At 30.6% G+C, this 25,685-nt stretch overlaps 1 protein-coding gene across 8 annotated transcripts in view; it reads right to left on the bottom strand.

Annotated features, from left to right (window-relative positions):
- LOC122500710 (sorting nexin-17) overlaps window positions 1-25,685 on the bottom strand; it is a 379,406-nt gene that overhangs the window by 270,239 nt on the left and 83,482 nt on the right. For 4 of the 8 annotated variants that reach the window (XR_006301507.1, XM_043609770.1, XM_043609776.1 and 1 more), the window contains exons 2-3: window positions 5,839-6,008; window positions 5,374-5,739 (exon numbers count right to left, since the gene is read on the bottom strand). The exons of 2 other annotated variants lie outside the window; for them this stretch is intronic. Coding sequence is in view for 4 of the 6 variants with exons in the window: in XM_043609770.1 (XP_043465705.1) it covers window positions 5,374-5,739; window positions 5,839-5,898 (426 nt within the window). In the remaining 2 variants the exon portion in view is untranslated. Of the gene's footprint in view, window positions 1-5,373; window positions 5,758-5,838; window positions 6,009-25,685 lie in introns of those variants that run through there. 2 more of the 8 variants (XM_043609777.1, XM_043609775.1) reach the window with 2 other exon arrangements.

The following is a 25,685-nucleotide window of genomic DNA, read 5'->3' as shown; positions in this document are numbered from 1 at the left end:
AAGTGGACCATTAAAGAATATTAGAAAACAGGACATACCTAATGTTCAATATTTCAGTAACCTAATATCAGCTCCACTGAACATTTGTTTGCAGACTACAAATTGGATAAAATATCTTGGTCGTAAAATAAAACGTAATAGCATTCTGGTGATGTTTGAGTCAAGTGATACTAATTTTTACGTAGGAGAAATAATTCTCCTACTTAATGGAGAATTAAAAATCGTTTCCAAAAAGATAACACACTGCTTTTTTGTTCATCACTACCAGGCATATAAAATTTTTAACGACGATTGTTATTATTATAATACTTTTAATTTTGATGATATTAATCGCAATTCAATTATTGCTAGTATCGTCGGCTTGGTGGAAAACTGTACCATTTTAAGAATTCGTTATAAACTATACCATTTCAAAAGTTTGTTATAAAACATACCATTTCGATAAAGATCTATAAAAGGGTTGCATTAAAGAATTTCTAATGATTAACAAGCAATTAATTTAAATTATTAGAAATTTTTAATTAATACATTGAAAAGATGAACAAGAGTATATTTAAGATACCGCTTTTTAAAAATGCATAACCTTATTTTATGTCTAGCAGTAGTGTTGACAAACTTGGAAAAAAAGCAAAAAACTTTTTTTCTCTAAATGGTATGTTTTAAAAACATTTACCGAAATGGTACAGTTTTCCACCAAGCCGACGGTATTAATAAAATGAGTGATGGATATAATTATATTTCCAAAACGTGGATGTAAAATTGTCCTAAAACGTGTACATAAATTTTCGTTTATTTAATAATATTTTCAAACAACTATTATTTATAAAATTATAAATTATTTGACTGATCCTGTTTCTCGCAAGCGGTAAAAGAAAATGCTAGTTAGTATATAAGAGAAGTAAGAATATAACTCCCTAAGCAAGCGTGCGTGCGTGCATTAGTCTTGTGTGTATATGTTTAGCTTATAAGTATATGTATTGTTAGGAATTTATGTATGTGTTAGGAAATAGAACTTAAGTGTGTGTCTTCAAACTTCGACAATCCCCGTGCGTTTTCTCCCCTCTTCGACTAAAGAAAAGAGATGCAACTACTGCTACCTGACACTACCCAGAGAATTTCGACGTTTGTAAATTGTGCAAAAACATTTCATAAAACTAACAAAAATGTTTGTAAATTCTATAAAGAAATAAATTTAAATAAATAAATAAATAAATAAATTTTTCTCAATCATACAAAGTTAATAATTTTATTGATGTACATTTCACTATCTCTTAACAATAATTTATTTTGTGAAATATTTGAATATTTTTATGATCAATCTTTGAACTTAACACTAAATTACTCCTTCTTGGGGATGTTAATATTCATCATTTTGTTGAATACTTAAAACAGTCTAACTCTAATGAATTTTTCCATAGCAACATTAATTCTGAATCACTATCTCGATATAGATCTTTTTACATCTACTATTTTTACGAGTAATTATTGTCAATCAAATAATACTTCGCATTTTCAAAAACTTTATCATTTGTTTCAATATTATCATAATGTTTTATATTTTAATATCTTGTTTGTATTGCCCATTAATGATCCTTGTGATTATGGGCTGAGACTTAAATAAATAAATAAATAAATATACATTTCCTAATACTAAGTTTTGCGCCTACAGAACGACTTGAAAATTAGGAGTACTCGCATTTGCCTGCACTGCAAAAAGAAGTATCTTAATTTAAGATGTTTTGGTAGTCATTTCTAAGATGTTTTGGTAGACACTTTTTAGTTACTTGAAACATCTTAATTTAAGATGTTAAAAGTATCTTCGTACACATTTTCTGTGTATTTTTGGGGTAAAAAGTTTTGAGGTTAACTATGGGCTCTTATGGAAAACACTTTATGTATCTTAGTTTTTAGTAACTTACACTTATGGCGCATCTTACGATTCTCAAGTAACTTATCGCTAAACATCTTATTGCAACAGAAACATCTTAATTTAAGATACTTTAAAGAACTTACAAAAGTATCTTACTTTTCTAAGATGGAAGAAATATCTTTACACTGCTAAAACGTATAAAGCATCTTAAATATCAGTAACATGCTTTAGAAAACATCTTATTTTAAGATGTAAGATACCATTTTTCCATCTTACATCTTATTTTAAGATATTAAAAAAGACACCTATTTTTGCAGTGTGGACCACCCGTCTAATGGGTTTTCTCGCCAGTGGAGAGGGAAACTGTAGAAAACCTCTCCTGAGTACAATCGGTTTATCGACAGTCGAGTTCTAATGGTTTGTACAGGACAATAATCGACGGTGCACATCATTATACCTCGACGTCAAACCTCCCGCTCAGATTATCTCACGTGCCGGAAAAATACCAAGCCAAATGGGCGCGAACCAAGGGTACTTACCCTTGGTCCTTAAACGACCGCCAAGCGAGGCATCTATCTGACTGAGCTAATCTGTCGGTGAAGAATTTTTGTATAATAAAGGGGTAAGAGGAATTGCGCTTAACCATTTAAAAGAAACAATTTTACTGGCATACGCTGATGATAAAGTATTTCTTTCTGACTCTTATGTAAATCTAAAAAAAGCTGATAAAATATCTCCAAGAGTACTTTGATTTAAGTAAACTTGAGATGAATATGGAAAAATAAAAAATTATATTGTTTCAAAAGGGGGGTCATGGACACAAAAAAATGACACTATTCATGTACAACGGCAAGGAAATCAGTTTTGTAAAATATGTAAAAAAAAATATGTAAAAGAATATATATATATATTTGGGTGTCCCTTTCGTACAATCAGGTACTTACAGCGAGGCTACGAGCTTAATGTTATCTAAAGGAAAAAACGCCATACAACCGACGATAAATTTAATTAATAAAATTAAAATAATTGATTTAAATACATGCAAGAAACTCTTTAATGCTCTTGTTTCCTCTATGGTTTTTTATGACATATTGGTTTGGGGGCTGGGATCCCTGAATGAGCTTGAGAATTAGAAATGCCAGAGGACAGATTCCCAAAAATTTGTTTTCTAAAATTAAAACAGTTAGCCAATTCTGACCCTACAAAAGGTGAATATAATTGGACAGTTCAAGTCAGAGAATTTCTCTTTAAACAGATAGATGAGGCGGATGTTTGGGACAACCTAACATTGGACTCATTGATTTTGAGAAGAGAAAATCTCATTTGTAAAATGAGAAATAATTTGATTAATAAAGATATAGAGAACTGCTATAATTCTACATCGCTTCCGATCTATCCACTCTATAAATCTGAATTAGTAAAATTCTACTAATTTTTAGTAGAATTAGTTCTTACTAAATGAATTAGTAAAATATTTATTCTTAGAAATTTTAACCAATATTTAGAATTAAGTATTTTTTAAAGACACATTATTAATTTACACAAAGAAAATAAAGAATAAATTGATAAAATTAAATATTAAACGAAAATTTAGTTCATTTTAAAATAGATTAAAAAATTATCACAATTACACACAGACAACACTATCAAAATTGTATTATTAGCACTTCCAGAGTTTTTCAAGAAATAAAAATTTCTCTAAATATCACCAAAATCTAAACGATCTTAGCAGATTTAGCACAAGAATTCTTTTCTAGCACTTAACACTTACAAAAAGTATTCAAAATTATACGAGTCACTTGATATGCTGTGTACACCACGTTTATTATTTATTATTTATTAGTTATAGGCACTGCATAGTCATTCTACTAATTCATTAGTAAAATTTCATAATTCTACTAATTCATTAGTAAAATATTAACATACTAATTGAAAAGGTAAAATTTCTACTAATTCAGATTTAGAGAGCACAGTTCTTTCAAATAGAGGGCAAGAATCACTATTTAAATTAAAAATAACAATGGACCAAAAAAGAATTATCGCTCAATTTGTGTTTTTGAACGAATATGTATCACGAATAATAATTTTTTTTATTTCTTTCTCACTCCACAACTCAAGAAATAGTTAACGAAATGACTTCAAAGACAGCTTATTTTACGCAAAATTTAATCAGCTTTCTAACCGTATTTAAGTTTTTTTTGTACCTCCTTTTATTTCCGAGATATGATTGAAAAAGAGAAGGCATGTTTTTTCACAGAGTCGCTTGTAATCGTCCTGATACTCGTGGGCGGTAGTGTAATTGTCCGATTTAACTCTTTTTAGGTGAAAATATACTGTTAATTCAAACTTAACTTTATATTTTTGTAGAAATTTTTATTTAAACATTATTATTTTAAATTACGATCTGAATTTTCAATTCTTCTAATATATAATACTTAATCAAATAAATTTTTTCTAAAATATCAATAGATTTATATTTTAATTAATCCAAATTTAAATAAATTCTATATTTTCAAAATTTCCTGACTTTCCCCCGACTGATTCTTCTTTTTCCCTGATTTATAAATTTTTTAATTACTTATAATTCTGCATAACTGATTAAAAAATTGATACTGTTTCCAAGTAACAATTTTATTTATAAGGAAAAACATAAGATCAATCTAAACACAAAAAGTGAACATTCATTTTTGCAAAGTTTCTTAATTTGTGGTTTCTTTCGATTAAAATTCCCTCACGTTTGAAGAATTTTTTGTAAAATTTTTTTTTTAAATCAATATTTTTCACCATTTCTATTTGTCAATTACAATTTTTAAAAGAAAATTCAAAGATATTTTAAAAATAAAAGAAAATAATTTTTATAAGTTCAATTTATCAATTACAATTATTTGCAAAATGTTAAGGTAGTTCTCTGGCTGCTACTCTTGAAAAAATTAATTTTCTATAGATTTTCATCAAATTTTGAGAAAATGTTTCTTCGGGTGCCCTGTAAATGTGGTAAAACCCGAGTAAAACCTTTGTGATGCTAAATTTTGAGTTATTCAAGTTCAAACTTTCACTTTTACATGCGTTTATGTTAAAAATGAAAAATGTCAACCGAAATATCTCGTTCTTAGACATGACAAAGTGTTTTGAAATTTTTACCACATTTAAAGGGCACCTAAAGAAACATTTTCTCAAAATTTGAATAAAATCTATATAAAATCAATTTTTACAAGAGTAGCAGCCGGAGAACTACCTTAAGTTCCTTTTAAAAAAACAAGGAAAAAAAATTTTTTCCATTACTTTGGATTGAATGAGGATGAATCAAAAATCCTGTTCTTTTCATCAAGACGAATTTATTTGTATATATTATTGAATTAAAAATTAAAAAATATTGCATATTACACGTGTAAAAATACGTGAAATTATACGGGTATTTTTTCAATTGAGATAGGGTATATTTCACTTGTGCTTCTAAAATATTATTGCATATTGTTTCACTGTAATAATTACTTTTTACTTACTTTTAAAATCTGTTTTGAGTTGTCAGTATTTGCGACTTCAAGTGTAATTTTTTGCCAATTGTACAAATATACATTGAAATTCTCAGATTTTATGGTACTTCCATTTGTTTCGATTTGAGCATTGAGTAAGAATGCATTTAACAATCTTGATTTAACAATTGATGTGTTCTGTCCTAATGTTTGCATATATTTCTCAAGAGCTCTGCGGCGATCTTCCTGTTGATTAACAGTTAGGGGAAAAAATTTTTTAGGTGGAAAAGACAGCAGAATTGCGTCAAAGTCTTTAATTATCTTCTCGTGTAAATTGTGAAATTGTTTGTATCTTACAGTGCAGTGGAATAGTCCGTTTATATGTATATTATACCCCTGTCAAAATAAAAATCTCTTGAAAAAGTGGTTTATCGTTAATCACTATTGAGAACAAAGTTTTTTAACTCTGTTAATTTAAAAATTATTAACACTTACCAAAAAACTGTTTCCAGATTGGTCTAATAATTCTTGGGTGTTTGGTATAGAAAAATGCATTGTTTTGTAAGTTTACAAAACAATTATATTTATCTTCATATAATCGTAATTTGTAAACACATCGTGTTTAATTTTTTAAAATCCTACTGAAACCTGTCATTTTGTTATCACTGGAAAAAATTTTAAGAAATTATGAAAATTCCCAATTTTAGAATTTAGAACTATTTGAGAAGATTATAACGGTTCGTTTTAATTTATAAATATTATTTGAAATTTTTGTGTGTTCCACGAGTTATTAAATTACAGAGACTTAAATTATATTTAAAACAAAAAAGATTTATTAAATTAAGTTATGATATTGAAAAGACACTGGCAATAACGGTCATCCTTATTAAAAATTCCTTCGAAGGTTCCTACATAGGATCCTGCAAGATCCTTTAAAAGTTCTTATAAAAAATTGGAAGAGAAGCAGGCGCAAAACGCCTACATCTAGGGTTTCGTTGCATTTAAAAAGAAAATCCTGTTTTGGTTATCATAAACCATTGTGGTTAAGACTGACTGACTGATTTGGGATCTATAGTGCCCCAAATTTGGGATCTATAGTGCCCCAAATTTGGGATCTATAATGCCCCAAATTTGGGATCTATAGTGCCCCAAATTACGACGGACAGACGGACGGACGGACGCCAAAGTGAAACTATAAGGCTTTCGGCCATGGGCCACGAAACCCTAAAAAACCTATTTAAGATCCGTTTATAAAGGATCCTTAGAAGAACAGACTTGTATTCGATCGATGCCAATAACCTCAAGAATAAAAGTGTCAAGTTGTATGTTTCTGTAATTCTCTTTGTGTTCATTTCATGAACACTTTGCTTCCTCATACACTGAGAAAACTGGAGAGTCAAATTCAGAGGTTCAAAAAGTGTATGTTTCCTTTGCTTATGAAGAGAGTTGAATAGTCCTTCTAAAATAAATTTTGAATTGATAATGGGAATCTACTTGTGTATTCTCTCCCATTATATCTGAGGGTCAAAAGTTGCGCAGAAAATGTGTACGATCTGATGCGCGCGAAATTATTTTTCTGACATTTTATGTATTTAATTTAGGGGTTAGGTTGCCATATTTATTCATTTCGCGCCGGATAAGGAAGGGATTTCTCAAGATGGTTAATTTGTCCCTCTGTTATAAACTCATTTTCCCTCCAAGAGAAATGGCACGAATAACTGTCAATGGTGTATTTGAACATTTAGATTGTTATCCAATAGCTAACTCTCAAATATCAACGATTTGTCCCTCCAGATGTTTAGTCCAATACTCCAGTTTTCTCAGTGTAGAAATAATAATAATTGAAATATAAGAATTACTTTTCATAAACGGGTTAAAAATGAAAAATTTTTGGTCCGAAAAATGTATTTTTATGTATTCTATAAGATGGTTATAATAGTTTAATAATTACACAAAAGTTTTTGAACAAGAAAGGGTCCGTTCAAAAATACGTAACGCTATTTTTCGGAAATTTGGACCCCCCCCTCCCCCCATGTAACGCAATGTTGTATACATTAGCGACATTTTTTCTGCTGACCGTAACAAATAGCTCGACCCCCCCTCCCCTCAAAAAGCGTTACGTATTTTTTGAACGGCTCCAAAGATGAGAAAATGATATTACTCACAATTTCTGGTTTTTTATAAATACGAATTCATAAACAGGAATTATTCTGATACTTAAGTATTATATATTTATAGCAATTCCATAACAGATCGCATTGTTTATAAAAACATGGATAGAAAAGTATGGTCGAACACCCATATTTCTTTTTAAATTGATTATACACTATATAGGCGCTCGCACAGCTCTACTGCCTGCCTGCCTGCAGGTCGTCATGGTAACACATAAGAGTAAGAGAAGCAGAAAATTCAAATTAAATGTTTTTTCTCCCTTACTCTCATTGCGCCTGCCTGCGCAGGCAGGCAGGCAGTAGAGGTGGGAGAGTACTTTATTACTATTAAAGATACATCCATCTGTGATTGATAATTTTTCTATTTGATTTAAGAATTAGCAATACTTATTTGACAACTTATATGCATTTTATAATTTCTTATTTGTTTTGGAAAATTAAACATAATTTTTTAAGCATCAATTTGATGTCAAAATCGACTAATCTTTTTCTATCAGTGCATAGGTGCCCTTTAAGGTTTTTTATAGTATAAAATGACACACAAAGCTCTCAGCCACAATTTTTTTATATTCTCGAAAACAAAAGGTAATGATTGTTATAAAAGGTCAACTAGAGTCGAATCTCCCATAAGGGTAAAAATTTTCCAAGTGATACCGCCAAAAATTTTATAGCCTTCGATTTTTGTCAAATTACTTTTAAATTGTAGTGTTATTGGAGCTTTATGAAATATGTAAAAATGGCAGGGTAGTATGACGGGTTGTCAACATACAGAGGCCCGAATATATTTGCTCTCACTGCGCACGGTGATTTTCAATTAATCATAACTTTCATTACAATTACTTGATTTTAATTTGTTATAGGTGCTTTTCAAAAATGCTATTAGTTTTTAAAAATAAAAAAACTTAACCTATTTTTTTGAATTTTAAGAATATTTTCTAATATTTTTGTGTTTTTCTCCCTATGCGCCCATTTTGGTTTTTTTAAAAATACAATATATCGAAAGCTTGATTTTTTCCAACAAAAATATGTAAAACCAAAAATGGGATTCAAAAAATTGATATTTTTTAGAACGTTTTATGCGCGTGAGTACGCTATATACGTCAAGTAGTCCCAGCGTTATAACGCGTTTAACAGTATTATTTAAGTTACAATTGCTAATTGAAAGTAAAATATTAATATTTTACGTACTTGTTTTCATTCTTTACATGGGCCACACACAAAATTTGTGCGTGGGCGTTCCTAAGGAGGTAAATAGTGGGGTGTGTTACAGTTTCAAGTCCAGGAGTAGAGTTAATTTCAGTCATTGTTACAGTTTTGAGACCTGACTGTTTTTCAACCTGCAGATTTGAGTTTTCGATAGAAAAAAATATTCTTGTTTTAAGCGGATTCCTCTTATTCAAATGCATATTTTTCTTAGGCGCGGATCCACGGTGGGGCGATCGCCTCCCCCCCCCCAAACTCTATAAAGGCGCTGATACAGCTCCTACTGCCTGCCTGCAGGTTGCCATGGTAACACATAAGAGTAAGAGAGTCAGAAAATTCAAATTAAATGTTTTTTCTCTCTTACTCTCATTGCGCCTGCCTGCGCAGGCAGGCAGGCAGTAGAGGTGAGAGTGTACCTTTACTCGCAGTGTAATATTAGGTATTAATATCTATGCCTTCATTACTATAAGGTTTTAATTTACGAATCTCCCCCCCCATAATTTGCTTCTAAATCCGCCACTGATTTTTCTCTTGTATATGGCTCAAAAATAATTCTCTTATTTTAAGAGGATTAATCTCCACTTAAGAATATTCGTCTTAAAAGAAGCGGAAAATACTCTTTAATTAAGAGGAATATTCTTGATTCAAAAAGATTTTTGCAAGAGGAATGTTCCTCTCAAAACAAGAATATTTTTTCTCAATGTGGATTTTTGAACGTTTATCTGGCTTCATATTCATAGTACATGAGTGTATCGCTACGACCAGATTTGTGCTTTACGGTCAAGTAAATGCAATATTGTTACGTATCCAGCTAATATGGAATGTATATGAATAAGTTACTTGAAGAATCTTGATAATTACAGCTCAAAAGCAGTGAAAGAGAACTCAAGCTACAGCGAGCGACGAAAACAAAACATCAACTTGACCGTAACGTGCAAATCTAGTATAGTAGCAACACACGCATGCGCCATGAATATAAAGCCACATAAACGCCCAATGGGAAATTTACAACTGGCGGAGTACTGCGCCAGCACTGTCAGTACTGGCAGCTACGCTGACAGATAGCACTGGCATAACTCTGGGATGATAACGCTGGCGAAGTACTGCCTGCCAGTGCTGCCAGACAGCGCTGGCTGAGAATATTGCCGCAATAAATGCCGTATTGTTATTAATTAGTCGTAAATCAATAATTATAAATAATTTAACAACAAAATGGTAAATAATATTAATAAATAGTTATTATTCATAAAATATTTCTCTTCTTAAAGAAATTGTATTAAAGATGGAGACTAACAATGGATATATAGTAAATGAAGTAGAAAAAATCTGCCCGCCCTTCGGGCGGACACATTCTCATCCGCGCTTCGCGCGGGGGACTCGCTACGCTCGCAAGTTTCAGCGCGCCTCGGGGCGCGCGAATTTTGGTAGTCGCGCTGTGCGCGCAAATAGCTCGCAGTTGTCCTAGACCGTTGTGCATTATTTGCGTTCTTTATCCTGTTTCCTATATACGTTTCCTGAAACCATTTTTTTTTAAGTTACTACGACTTTAAGGATTACATTCTCATCACATATTTTTGTTTGCTGATGATTGCCAGATTAAGTGAACTTAATACAAATTTTTGTTTTTGCTGTTGGAAAATATGAAATTATTTTTAATAACTAATTATCTTCGCAGAAAAATAGTTTTGATGGGATACTGCCAGTCGGGTAGCAGTGACAAGCCTTGAGCCGCTTACTGCTACCTGACTGGTATTATACCTTTCAACAACGCGTTCGTCCCCTTATTGCAGCCAGCCCTTCATTTCTAAATAACAATTATTTGTTTAAACTGTTGCTAAAATTGATAAAATCATAAAATATCTTCATGTTTTTTTGCCCAATTTCAAGAAGAAAACTACTAAGTACATTTTCTATAAGTTTCATTGCAATTAGAGGGGTAGAATATGAGGCATTCTCTAACATAAAAGCCACCCTAAAAAAATTTCTTTTTGGAAATGAAGTATGTTAAAGTATACATAAAAACAAGTATGTATAGTAGGTTTTTAGGTCTGTGTAATGCGTGGTTGCCATGTTATCAGGGGCTCAATTTTTTCAGTATAATTTTCAAATGGCAATATCTTTTACCCATATCAATGGATTTTAAAGTTGTATTAGTGTTTTTAGTAGAGAATTTTCCATACTTTTGAATGAAAAATTACTAATTATTTTAAAAAATGTAGTTTCATAAAAAACAATTAAATTTTTTTTTTAATTTCCCCCCCTCTTTCCCTCCTTAAAATTTTTTCAGAAATACCCAAAAATGTTCCTTATTTTATAAGCTTCTTACCCCTTAAAAGCTATTTTTGGACATTAGAATGCGTACAAGCTACAGATGATTTTGTAACCCGGTGCAACTCATCAATTTTGCGCTTATTATTATAATTTTTACCATAGTGTTGTGCAGTGACTGTCAATTAGGAATTTTTTAGTAAAATATATTGTTTGGAACATGGGAAGTAGGTGTTTTACATTGCACTGTTAAAAATTCATTATTTAAAAAAAATTCTAGACTTCAAATCTGTGTTTAATTACTTTAAAAAATATTGAATCACCATATGTATTAGGGTGGTTCTTATTTTGGAAAAATTGGAATTTCTTAGGTCTCTGGCCGGAATTTGAATTAAAATGCAAAAAAATAAGCTACCCACAAGAACAGCCCATTTGATAAATATTAACCCGTGCCGACGAAGGGTTAAAGTTTAAATGGGGTTTATCATGGGTTTGGTGCACTTCTGCAAACTTTGTATTATAACTTTTTTATTTCTTAAAAATTTGACTTGGGTCTATGTATTCCCACAGTTTTTCATACGCTGAACACGAATATGATGTCAAAAATATCTTTTGATAGCTACCGGTTGTCAAAAAGCTGTCAAAATTCTGTCAAATTTTGAAAATGAGAGTTTTCACGACTTTTACAATAACTTCTACAAATAAAACGGCTTCTTGTGAAAATTTCAGTTTTTATTTAGCAATTTAATACACTTTGACTGTTGATAGCTGTCAACTGCCAAAATATATTAAATACCTATATCAAATGGTCTGTTCTTGTGGGTAGCTCATTTTTTTCACATTTTAATTCAAATTACGGCCGGCGACCTAAGAAATTCCAACTTTTCCAAAATAAGAACCACCCTACTATGAATTTTTCTTATTCATAACACTTTATGTGATTAGAATATCACTGCTTTTATAGAATTTCGTTAATATCAGTTAATTTTTACACAGTAAATAAATATATTTACTTTACTATTAGTTGTAATATACATATATATTACAACTAATATAACGACTGATATTAACGAATTTCCATAAAAGCAGTGATATTCTAATCACATGAAGTGTTATGAATAAGTAAAATACATCTTTGGCTTGGTGGAAAACTGTACCATTTCAAGAATTCGTTATAAACTGTACCATTTCAAAAGTTTATTATAAAACATACCATTTCGATGAAGATCTAAAAAAAGCGTTGCATTAAAGAATTTCTAATGATTAACAAGCAATTAATTTAAATTATTAGAAATTTTGAATTAATACATTGAAAAGATGAACAAGAGAAAATTTAAGATACCGCTTTTTAAAAATGCATAACCTTATTTTATGTCTAGCAGCAGTGTTGACAAACTTGGAAAAAAGCAAAAAACTTTTTTTCTCGAAATAGTATGTTTTAAAAACATTTACCGAAATGGTACAGTTTTCCACCAAGCCGACGACATATGGTGATTCAATATTTTTTAAAGTAATTAAACACAGATTTGAAGTCTACAATTTTTTTTAAATAATGAATTTTTAATAGTGCAATGTAAAACACCTACTTCCCATGTTCCAAACAATATATTTTACTAAAAAATTCCTAATTGACAGTCACTGCACAACACTATGGTAAAAATTATAATAATAAGCGCAAAATTGATGAGTTGCACCGGGTTACAAAATCATCTGTAGCTTGTACGCATTCCAATGTCCAAAAATAGCTTTTAAGGGGTAAAAAGCTTATAAAATAAGGAACATTTTTGGGTATTTTTGAAAAAATTTTAAGGAGGGAAAGAGGGGGGAAATTAAAAAAAAAGTTAATTTTTTTTATGAAACTACATTTTTTAAAATAATTAGTAATTTTTCATTCAAAAGTTTGGAAAATTCTCTACTAAAAACACTAATACAACTTTAAAATCCATTGATATGGGTAAAAGATATTGCGATTTGAAAATTATACTGAAAAAAATTGAGCCCCTGATAACATGGCAACCACGCATTACACAGACCTAAAAACCTACTATACATACTTGTTTTTATGTATACTTTAACATACTTCATTTCCAAAAAGAAATTTTTTTAGGGTGGCTTTTATGTTAGAGAATGCCTCATATATATAAATAATTCAAATTGTTTATAAAATTGTTTTTTTTAGTTATTAATTTTTTTTAAACTGTTGTAATATTTTGTTAATCCAAAAAACTTTTTTTAATTTCAAAAAACGGTTAAAAGAGTTATTTTGTTTTGTTGTGAACTACAGACATTTATAAAAGATTTAACATTTTAGAAAATCAATAAAAAAATTTTAACACAGTTAAGCTGGTCTGGCCCAAAAACTTAAAAAAAAATTAAGTTTTTATAAACAAATGTTATAAAGATAAGTTGTTTGTATATTCCTAGTCTAAAAGAATATAAGAGTTCAGGGTTTGGCAAAAAGTTGTAGCTGATGCAAAGGCTAGAAAAAAAGTCTCTGGTAGCAAAATCGCATATGCAAAAATGTCGGGGATAATGGAGTCGGAATATTGATTTTTTGTCAAAAAAGCGCACAAAATATATATATAGGTACAGAGAGATTTTTTTGAACATTATGACTTTTTTGTGTATAAGTATGTTTTTCGAGTATTTTAGGGTAAGAATATGTCAAAATCAACTAACTGACTTTTATTCCTTTCAAAAATTCGATTTTCAGTGTTATTTTGGAATTTTTTTAGTTTTTTTGACCATTTAAGAGACTATAACTTCGAAAATTGAGTTTTTATGAAAAAATGGTATAAAGAAAAGTTGTTTGTATTTTCCTAATCTAAAAGAATATAATGTTAATAGCTTTGAAATTTGAAAAAATTGAATTTTTAAAATTTTGAAACTAGTGTAGTTTTTGTAGTTTTCAACGAAAATGTCTGGTTAACGAACTTAGCCTTCATTTTTACACCAACTTTAAGTGTGTTAAATTTAAAAACTATCGGATAAGTTTTTCAAGAGTTATCGTGGGAACAACATTTTGGTCTACAGACGGACATACATACAGACAGACACACAGACAGACGTACTCGCCGGACCATGTTTTTCGGGTTCAGGGGACCCCAAAACGTCGAGATTTCATGAAATTAGCAAAAGTCAATTTTCGACCAAAACTAATACTTTCTCATGTGATGAGAATGTAAAAAATTGTTTATAACAATTAAAAATTAAATAGTAGGCAATTACAGTAAGTGTGTATTAGATTTTCACATTTTAGTACCTAACGATTGGAATCTAGAAATATCGCAAACCTATGAAAATAAACAAAATTGCTGACGAGGGGAATCGAACCTACGACCTACGGACTAACAGACTAACGCTCTAACAACTATGCTAACGACACATGTGTACAGTAAAGTATTAATATCTCAGTATCATTCAGACATACAATTATTGAGTCAAAGATGAGAAAAAAATAGGGATACGTTAGAAATAATAAATTGAAATAAAATAAATTAAACTAAATTTTTAATAATTAAATTAAATTACTTTACTTATTGCATTTAACATTTTACGTAATTCTTAAATTACGTGGTAATTTTTTAATAATTTTTTATTCATAGTAAGAAGTATAATAGTATTTCAATAGGAACCAAATTATTATTGAGATTAAGGTTTAAATTTTGCTTACAATTTTAATTTGTTTAAATAATTTATTATTTACAAAATTAGACAATTGTGTTAAATTATTATTATTAGTAAAATATTAATTTTTTTCAATAAATTTATATTTATAAACATTCATAAACTTTTTTTATAATTTTTTTCAAGTTTATGTCAAAAAAGCAATGTTGGCAAAGAGCGTTGTGAACAATTTTTCTATACTCAACCAGCACTTGCCGCCGTGGCTTGTCCAAGCTTTGGCGAAACAAAAATTCTGTACTACGCCAGCACTAATTGTCGAGGCTCGGCTAGACTACGCCGAACAATCGTCTGAGTACTAAGCCAGTGGTGAACATCGGCACTACACCGGCATTTCCCATTGGGCGGTCAAAAACTTTAAACTAAAAAGAATGTTATTCTTTAATGAAATTAAGGTATGTGATCATCCCATAATCGCTTTTCTATAGATTTTTTAAAAAATTTAACCATACATTTTTATTATTATTCTTGAAATATTTGCAAAATTGTAAGAATTTTCACAGCAGGGATCCAGAGATATTAACTATCAAAGTTGTGTTTTTTGCATGTAAGAAAGTATAGTGCCTTAAATAGTATTGTAAGGCTACAAACTAGCAATTGTAACTTAACCCATTAAGGACTAGAGGGACGAAAAATTTCAATTGACTTTGAGGACCTCGTTTTTTATTCAAGTGCATATAAAAAAATTGGCACATACCATTTTTAACGTAAAATTTACTCCTCTTTCAGATTTTGCTGTTAAAATTTGTTTATACCAAATTGTTAAAAACTTATAAACAATTTTTTCCAAAAAACACGATTTTTCGAAAAAAAAAATTTAATTTGAGACGTATTTTCACCAGAAAAAACTGGTAGATGCTCTCAAAAGATCAAAATATCGCGTCCATGAACCCTCAGCTTCAAAATCCCTGAAGCGACCAATTTTTTATTTCAAAATGGCGGACGCCACTATGGCGGCTAAAAATACATAATTGACTCACATATGAAACATAGTCCTCAAACTTTTTCAAGTCACTGAAATCGCCTGAAACTCTCTATTCGGGGGTTTTTGGGATTGCTGATTACGTATATAGTGTCAGTTTTCAAAAATTCAAAATGGCGGACCCAATATGGCGGACTGGTTTAGTAAAAAATTTTGGGATTTACTTGAAACGACCCTAAAAGCGACCCCAAAAACCCCAGAGTAAAAACTCTGGGGTTTTTGGGGTCGCTGATTACGAATATGATGTCAGTTTTTGAAAATTTAAAATGACAGATCCAATATGGTGGACGACAATTTAAAAACTCTTCGAATTTGCTCAAAATTTGTCACTCGTGGCTTTTCGGGGTTGCTGATTACAAATGACAGTTCCAATATGGCAGAATTTCTTAAAAATTTTTCCAATTGACCTAAATCTTTTTACTTGTAGGTTTTCAAGGTCGGTGATTACAAATGGCGGATCCAATATGGCGAATGACTTTTATAAAAATTAATCTAATTACCCTTAAACTTCTTATTTGGATGTTTTCGGGGTCGCTAATTTGAAAACTGACATTATATTAGTAATCAGCGACCCCTAAAACCCCGAAGTAACGAGTTTCAAGTAAAATAGACGACATTAAAATTTATCATTCGCCATATTGGATGCGCCATTTGGAATTTTTTTAAGATGACGACAGATTCGCAATCAACGACCCCGAAAACCCCCAAGTAAGAAAACTGACATAAGATTCGTAATCAGTGACTTTGAAAACCCACAAGTAAAAAGTTTTAGGTCAATTATTGGAACAATCTTTTTTAAAAAACGGAGTATAGAGTTTCAATTACATTTCAATTTTTTTACAAAACTGATCCGCCATATTGGATCCGTCATTTTGAATTTTTGAAAACTGTTATCATATTCGTAATCAGCGACCCCAAAAACCCCCGAGTAGAGAGTTTCAGGCGATTTCAGTGACTTGAAAAATTTTGAGTACTATGTTTCATATGTGAGCCATTTTTGTAGTTTTAGCCACCATATTGGCGTCCGACACTTTAAAATAAAAAATTGGTTGGTTGCTTTAGGGCTTTCTAGCTGAGGGTCCATGAAAGCGATATTTTGAGCTTTTGAGTGCATCTGCCAGCTTTTTTCCGGTGAAAATACGTCTGAAATTAAATTCTTTTCTCGAAAAATCGTGTTTTTTGGAAAAAATTGTTTATAACTTTTTAACAATTTGGTATAAACAAATTTTAACGGCAGAATCTGAAAGGAGAGTAAATTTTACGTTAAAAATGGTATCTGCCAATTTTTTTATGTGCACTTCAATAAAAAACGAGGTTCTCAAAGCCTTGTAAAATTTTTCGTCCGCTCACTAAATTTGAATCAGCGAAAAGTCGCTGATTATGCAGCTATAAGTATGCAGCTGATTCAATCAGCGTATATACACTAATGAAACAGCGAATAGTCACTGATATTTCAGCGTAAATACGCTGATTGAATCAGCTGCATACTTATAGCTGCATAATCAGCGACTTTTCGCTGATTCAAATTTAGGGAGGCGTCTGGTCCTTAATGGGTTAAAGTTATCTAGAAAATAATTCAAATTTCCATCAGAGGCCACATAAATTAGACATAAAATCCAAACCTGATCGCTCGAAAGTGACCCAAACCTGACAAAGATGTAGTTACTAGAAGTAGAAATAGTTGTTGCCGTATACAGTTGCGAGTTGAAACCGATGAGCAAACGTCCTTTAGCTTTGCCCTGGGTGTGAAGTCCCCTTGCAGGTACCGAAATGTATTTGAATAAAGAATTATTTAAAAAGTTGATGTTGTCAGTTTCTGACCAGGTTTCGCAAATACAAATAATGTTTTGAGACTCCATGACGTTGCTGATGTCAGGAAGGTTTCGTATTCTATGGACATTCCAAAAAACAATTTCACAGTTAGCGGAATTATTATTTCTCACAGAAGCTGTTCCGCCTGAAGTCCTCTTCAAAGTAGATTGGGTAACATTGCGTTCAGCCGCGTAGGAATGATTTATTTTCCTGGGGGGCAAACTACATATATAGATATATTCAACTATGTAATATGTATGTAACTGGGGGGCAACTGTCCCCCTTGCCCTCCCGGTTTCTGCGCCACCACTGATTGCGTTGCTATTTATCAGTGTTAATGTTAGGATCTTGTGTTGTATTTGGCCGATTTAAAAAAGGATCTGTATTTATCCGTTTAAAAGATTTTATGTAATCATCCAAAGAGCTTGTACGAAGAGAGAGAAATTTTCTTTTTTGTGTTCCATTGGAGGTTCCTTCAAAATGTTTTGTTTTTTCTTGACTAGGAGAATTCATTTTCGAGATCTGTAGGTGCGTCCTTCAAGCTAGAATTGTGTAATAGCTGTGAGTTAGATGGTGTAGATGGCATCTGATTATCCTGTTGAACTGGCATAGCTTCCTCCTCCACAATTTTGTTTCCTATTAATTTGGCCTTGATACCAGATTCACGAAGGTCACGAAGCTTAGCAACTAAGCTACGACGATGATCTCTCTCTTCCTTGGAACGATCATTTGCTATGAATATACCCCTATCCTTCAACTGTTTGATCTTCGTGAATAACAATTTTACCCATCTATCTCCAATGAATTTGATGAATATGTAAAAATATATTTAACTTTTCGCCTCAGGGTGCACTTTTGAATTTAACAACAAATATAAAAAATCTGACTAAAGATAATTAGCAAATTCCTTTAGGTATCTCTTCAGGGGACCCAAATAAGGACCTAAAAAATCGCGATGAGAATAAATTCAAAAAATATAGGTACTTAAAAGTTGATATTTTCTTTTACGAAAAAATTTTCAAAAGTAGGGTGAAAAAAATATTTAAATATGGACACCACAAAAATGAACAGAATGTCACATAACTCCGGACATTTATTCAGGGTGATAACACCCTTCTATAATTAAAATTGCAATGCTCTTACTATTTCCGTTCGAAAGATAATGAATTTTAACTGTTTTGACAGTTTAACCTTTCGCCCCAGTCTCCCTTACTATTATTAATATTTATTTTTTAATTTTATATATACGAAATATAATTTAATATATTTACTTTTTATTTAACATTTATATTTTATTATTTTATTTTATTATTATATAGATAAAATATTTATTTATTAATAATAATTATTGTTAATATCGTTTTACAAAAATAAATAATTAAATTAATACAAAATAATAAAGAACAAAATTTAATCCATGAAGTGCCACGGTAGTGACATTTTCAGTTTGTTTTGTGTATTACTCATAACCATTCTATTTTAAAAAAGTTTCCGAAATAATTTACAATGTTGCTAACTATGTCTATCTCAGGAAAGAATAACTTTGATATAAAAAATTCTTACTTCTGAAAACAGAATACCACGGTAGTGACACCATAATTTGTGACAACGACAATTTCTCACTTTACTAAAGGATATTTCTTTAATATGTCTTTAAAACCTTTATTATTTTATTTACATTTATTTGTTATGTTCTTTTGATACAAAATTTGTTGTTGTTTCCATATTATTTTCAATATTGTGAATATGCAAAGTCAAAAAATCGTTATTGTAAAAATCTCAAAAATTTGGGGACAAAGTTTGAAGACGTTTTGTAAACAAAGAATAAACAATATACAGTAGAATTTCAATTATCCGGACGTCCGATTAACCGGATTGTGGATTTAAAGAAAAACAGTTCTGCAGTTTTGAAATTTGCTTCTAATTTGGAATGTACGGATTTCAAGCCCGTCCAGAAAAATTATGAAAACTTCTCAAAATAAAGAACTTGAGGCGTCAATGTTTAAATAGTTTAGCAGCAGCATTTTTAATAGGAGATTGAAATCTTATTACTCAAAATATATATAATTTCTATGCCCTTTTTAATTATCCGGATTTTCGCTTATCCGGATCGGATCTGGTCCCAATTGATCCGGATAATTGGAATTCTACTGTAATATAAAATAATACGTATAAATTCAGTAAGTCTAATCATATATTATTCAAGATTATACTAGCAGATTTCTGCTTTTTTAATAATTAATTTCTAAAACCAGATGGAAAGTTATAAAAACTGGGTAGGGGACATGCCACGGTAGTGACATTTTAGGAGTGTTTCATGTCATTACATCGATATGGGTCAAAATAAACAACTTTTTTTGTGGGTTCACTTAGAATAGTGAGCCCCAAATATAATTTATATGAAGCAGATCGTTAATTCGTTAATATGCAGTTAAAACTCGTTAGGGACATAAATATCACAGTTTGCGGAAAATCACCCATATGATGAAATTAAAGAAAAGTAAAAAAAAAACGATAATACGGTACTTTTAAAGTCAAAATATGGCGGTCTTTATTATTTTAACGATTTTTTAAATTTATTACTTGCGGGTTTTCGGGACCTTTGATAACGAATGCTATATCAATTTTATAATCTTAAAGTCTTATGAATTGTTTTCTAACAATTTTTTCTAACAATTCGTAAGACTTTAAGATTATAAAAATTGATATAGGATTCATTATCAAAGATCCCGAAAAACCGCGAGTAATAAATTTGAAAAAATCGTTAATATAATGGTTTATATGAATTTTCAATTGAAAAGCTTATATAATAGTTTATTTAAATTAACGGGTCTTAGAAAATTATCAATATGCGGTTAGACTCAATTTTGATAATTCAAAAGTGACCATTTTAACGATTTTAGGGTATTTTTGAGATTAGGGCGAAACCAGGACAGATTATCTCAGTCGGATAGATGCCTCGCTTGGCGGTCGTTTAAGGACCAAGGGTATAAGTACCCTTGGTTCGCGCCCATTTGGCTTGGTATTTTTCCGGCACGTGAGATAATCTGAGCGGGAGGTTTGACGTCGAGGTATAATGATGTGCACCGTCGATTATTGTCCGGTACACACCATTAGAACTCGATTGTCGATAAACCGGTTTTTGTTTTTTGTTTTTGTTTTTTTTTTGTTTTTTTTTGTTTTTTTTGTTTTGTTGTTTGGAGAGGTTTTCTACAGTTTCCCTCTCTACTGGCGAGAAAACCCATTAGACGGGTGGTCCAGGCAAATGCGAGTACTCCTAATTTTCAAGTCGTTCTGTAGGCGCAAAAATTTAGAATAACTTTATAGTATGTAAGAAAATTTCCTCGGGACGCTTGTAAACGCTAGTATTAAGGCAAAAAGACGAGTGTATAAATGAATAAATATTCAAATATAATAGAAAAAAGGAACAAGAACGGCAAGTTCTTGCTAGGCTCAACGCGAAATTATGTATGGAATTCCTACCTTCAAAGAAAATTCATGTAAAAAATTATTAGAAAACATTGATATTTTGCGTAAATAAAATTTTTTAGCAATACCAAAATATGTGAAAGTTTTTCATGACTTTAGAAATATTGTCTCTGCATGTATTGGGTCACACCTTAATCGTAATTATATAGAATACGTATTAGATTTTAAAAAAAAGTTACACAAGTCTGGATGTTAGCATAACGTCTAAAATTCATGCAGTCATGTTTCATGTAGAACAGTTTTGATAATATGCTGACAAAGGACTTGGTTTTTATAGCGAGCAGGCTATGGAATCTGTTTATTTTGATTTTTTGAAGTCTTCTTGGGAATTGAATAAGGTATCACCTAAGCATCCAGATTATGCTGAACGACTTCTTCGAGCTGTCAGCCACTACAATAGTTTACATTTATAATAAATTCGAACTTCGAAAAATATTTTATACACACTATATCGAGCAATTAAAAAGTTTTAATTTATATTTAATAATTTGTACACTACCGGTCAAAAGTTTGGGTTCACCTCATTATTTGCAAAAAATGTTACCAAAATCAAAGTTTTACTAAGTCCTTGTTATTTATTAGCATAATTTATGATTAAGATTAACAAATATATCATTAATGTTTAAGATATGTGGACTTTTACAGATTCTTTGCATTATTACATTTAACTTCCAAAGAATCAGTTGATCGCTTAGTCGTTCTTATTTCAGGAGACGGTATTTTTAAATTGTTAGGTGTTCCAATAATTCCTAATGGTACAGGTGAATCACAAGCTGAAGCAGTGTTTGAATTGCTAACGAACTGGAATGTATTAGATCGGGCTAATACAATTTATTTTGACACAACAGCAACTAATAGTGGTAATAGCGGTCCAGAAATTAAACTTTTTAAGCGAAATAAAAAAATGTGGCCTGCAATTGTTCAAACTAAATATGAGTCTGCTATGGAAGATTTTACTATTAATTATTTAATTACACCAGTTCGAACAGATTTAATCACGTTCGTCAAATATCAACTGAATAAATTTCAACCAAGAGATGACTACAAAGAACTTCTTACCTTAACGCTGATATTTCTTAGGGATCCTGAAATCAACACCGTAAATATAAACGCTCCTGGTGCTGTTCATCGTGTGAGGTGGATGGCTAAACTCATATATTGTCTAAAAATATATTCGCTAAGAAAACAATGTTCTCTCCGAGCCAAAGAACTTAGTGCTTTACGTCAATTTAATCTCTTTGCTGTTCAACTGTACTTGAAAAACTGGTTCATGTGTCCGGAAGCTGCATTGGCTCCTTCTAACGATTTGCAATTTATCGAAGATATTTTGAAGTATAAAACGATAAATTCGAAAGTCTCTGAAGTAGCTTTTACAACAATGTCTCAACATACGTGGTATTTGAGCAAAAAATGGTGGGATTAGCTTTTTTGACAACAGAATATCAGTTGAAGAAAAAAGATCTATGGTTTTATCATTAGGAAAAGAAGCTTCACCAAACCCAAGTCGAGGAATAACCATTAATAAAACTAAAAATAAAAATCAGAAATTACATGATTTTGTAACGAAAAACACCAGAGAATTTTTCAGATATGCAAGTATCTCAAAATTTTTTGAAGCAAGAGCCTTTTGATTGGAATGAAAACAGTGATTATATGAGAGATAAAAAAAAGACTTTAAGATTTAAAACTTTGTGAACGACGCAGCCGAACGTAAAGTGGCGTTAATTCAAAATTATAACACCATTTTAGTAAGTCAGAAAGAACAAAAGCAATATCTTTTATAAGTTATCGAAAATAATCGTCAAGACCCACGTGAAAAAGTTCCCGGGAATTTGACTGAGAAATTCTCGGGAGTCACTCTCGAGAAATTCCCGGGAATTTCCCAGGAGTGAAAAAAACAAATGAATAAAAAAAATTTTTTCTTTCGTTTTTTTCATTCCCGAGAAATTTCCGGGAATTTCTCGAGAGTGACTCCCGGGAATTTCTCGGTCCAATTCCCGGGAATTTTTTTACGTGGGGATGTACCTAATTTTAAGAAAACAACAATTGTAAGCCATTTATTTTAATTTCAATTTTTATCTGTAGTACCCCGGTTAGAAGGCTTGAATAAAAAGGTATTAAAAATTATTTCATCATCAATAGGAAGACGAAAATTTTAAATTTAAGTCAAATTCGTCTATAAAACGAATCCTTTTCAATGCCCAAAGTTTACAATATTAGAATGAATACTTTTTAATCACTTAAAGTGGAATAAATTTGTGATCTATCTAATGCCTTTTAATTCCTTGTAAATCAAATGCTTGCTGGTGACAAAACAAAAATTGACCAATCAAAATCCAAGTTACTTGAGAAAAGGATGAAAAAGAAATGAAGGTGGCTCATCTGTTCAAAGAGATTTCATTGACAGTTTAGGCCAGTCGGTGAGTGCAAAAACTGCCCATAAATGCAAACAGCAAAGTCTCAACGGTTGCTGGTAGTTTGGGGGCTCCTTATAAGAGCCCCACAGTTTGCTCTCGATTTCCGGGTGCGAAAAACAATGTAAACAATCGCCAAAGTTTGGAAAACATGGTTTTTCGATGCTCGTTGCTTCCGGTTAAGTTTTAGGGGAAAAAGTTGTTATTGAAAGTTATAGAGCTTGGAAATACCTTTCAAATGATGGGTCATATGTTAAAAAAGGTTAATTAGTTTAGTTGAAAAAGAATTTAAACCATTAAAAATAGCACTTCTTTAATTGTTTAATAACTTTGTTAATAATTATCGAATTTGTTCATAACTTACCAGGAATGTTCTCCTTGCGTAGCTGAATAAATCCCAAAAAAAATTAACTAGATCGGAGAAATAGTTTATGCATAATTCCATTTGTTAACTAAAAACATGTAATTTTTCAACGGAATTTCCCCACTTTTGGTACATCGAATTTCGATTTTTTCTTTTGGAAAGTACACTTAAGAAGTCAAACTTTCATCCTATTTAAATGGCCAATTGATTTTTTTTTATCTAAGTGCATAATAAAAAGGGTTAAAAAAGGGTGTGTTTTTTTGTCATAAACAAATGGAATTACTCAGCCAATTTTCACTTTATCAATTAGCTATAAACGGCATATAATTCCATTTGTTTCCACAAAACTTTTCAAAAAAAAAAATCCGACCTAACTTGAAGGGGAGGGGGAGTTAACTTTTTTTTAAAAAAAAATTCCTGACATGTTAATTATTGATATTTTTTATTGAAACTCGCACGACTTTTAGTACAAAACGTGTATTTTATGAAAAAAATTGAACTTAACGTTTTGTGCTTTTATTTTTCATTTATATCAAGTGAAAGTACTTGAATATTTTTTTCAACCCTTGGACGGCGGAGTGGGGGAACTCGGTAGGCGGGAATTTCGCCCGCCACAAACAGAATTCAGCCGTCAAATCCACAAAAATGGTCATAACTTCGTTAATTATTGACCGATTTTAATTTTTTTTTTTAATTCTATGTATTTTTTATGCTGAATCCAAATATGAATTTATATATTTTTTAAATAAAATATTTTTTGTAGAAATAAAAATTTTTTTTTTTAACAACAAATTTTTATTATTGTTTATTATATTTAACAAAGATTTTTCTTCATACATCTTATTTCATTTAATTTAAAATAATGTTATTTAAAAAAAAACTAAAATTATTTACCAATAAGCGTGTAGCATCGAGTTTAAGCGTTGTACTGGCAAAATACGCTTAAATAACGCTTAAACTCGATGCTACACGCTTATTGGTAAATAATTTTAGTTTCTTTTTAAATAACATTATTTTAAATTAAATGAAATAAGATGTATGAAGAAAAATCTTTGTTAAATATAATAAATAATTATAAAAATTTGTTGTTAAAAAAAAAAATTTTTATTTCTACAAAAAATATTTTATTTAAAAAATATATAAATTCATATTTGGATTCAGCATAAAAAATACATAGAATTAAAAAAAAAAATTAAAATCGGTCAATAATTAACGAAGTTATGACCATTTTTGTGGATTTGACGGCTGAATTCTGTTTGTGGCGGGCGAAATTCCCGCCTACCGAGTTCCCCCACTCCGCCGTCCAAGGGTTGAAAAAAATATTCAAGTACTTTCACTTGATATAAATGAAAAATAAAAGCACAAAACGTTAAGTTCAATTTTTTTCATAAAATACACGTTTTGTACTAAAAGTCGTGCGAGTTTCAATAAAAAATATCAATAATTAACATGTCAGGAATTTTTTTTTAAAAAAAAGTTAACTCCCCCTCCCCTTCAAGTTAGGTCGGATTTTTTTTTTGAAAAGTTTTGTGGAAACAAATGGAATTATATGCCGTTTATAGCTAATTGATAAAGTGAAAATTGGCTGAGTAATTCCATTTGTTTATGACAAAAAAACACACCCTTTTTTAACCCTTTTTATTATGCACTTAGATAAAAAAAATCAATTGGCCATTTAAATAGGATGAAAGTTTGACTTCTTAAGTGTACTTTCCAAAAGAAGAAATCGAAATTCGATGTACCAAAAGTGGGGAAATTCCGTTGAAAAATTACATGTTTTTAGTTAACAAATGGAATTATGCATAAACTATTTCTCCGATCTAGTTAATTTTTTTTGGGATTTATTCAGCTACGCAAGGAGAACATTCCTGGTAAGTTATGAACAAATTCGATAATTATTAACAAAGTTATTAAACAATTAAAGAAGTGCTATTTTTAATGGTTTAAATTCATTT

Source organism: Leptopilina heterotoma, unplaced genomic scaffold (assembly GCF_015476425.1).
Source record: "Leptopilina heterotoma isolate Lh14 unplaced genomic scaffold, ASM1547642v1 Lhet_190, whole genome shotgun sequence".
NCBI lineage: Eukaryota > Metazoa > Arthropoda > Insecta > Hymenoptera > Figitidae > Leptopilina > Leptopilina heterotoma.
Note: the sequence above shows the minus strand (reverse complement) of the source record. Positions and strands in the feature narration are given on the sequence as shown.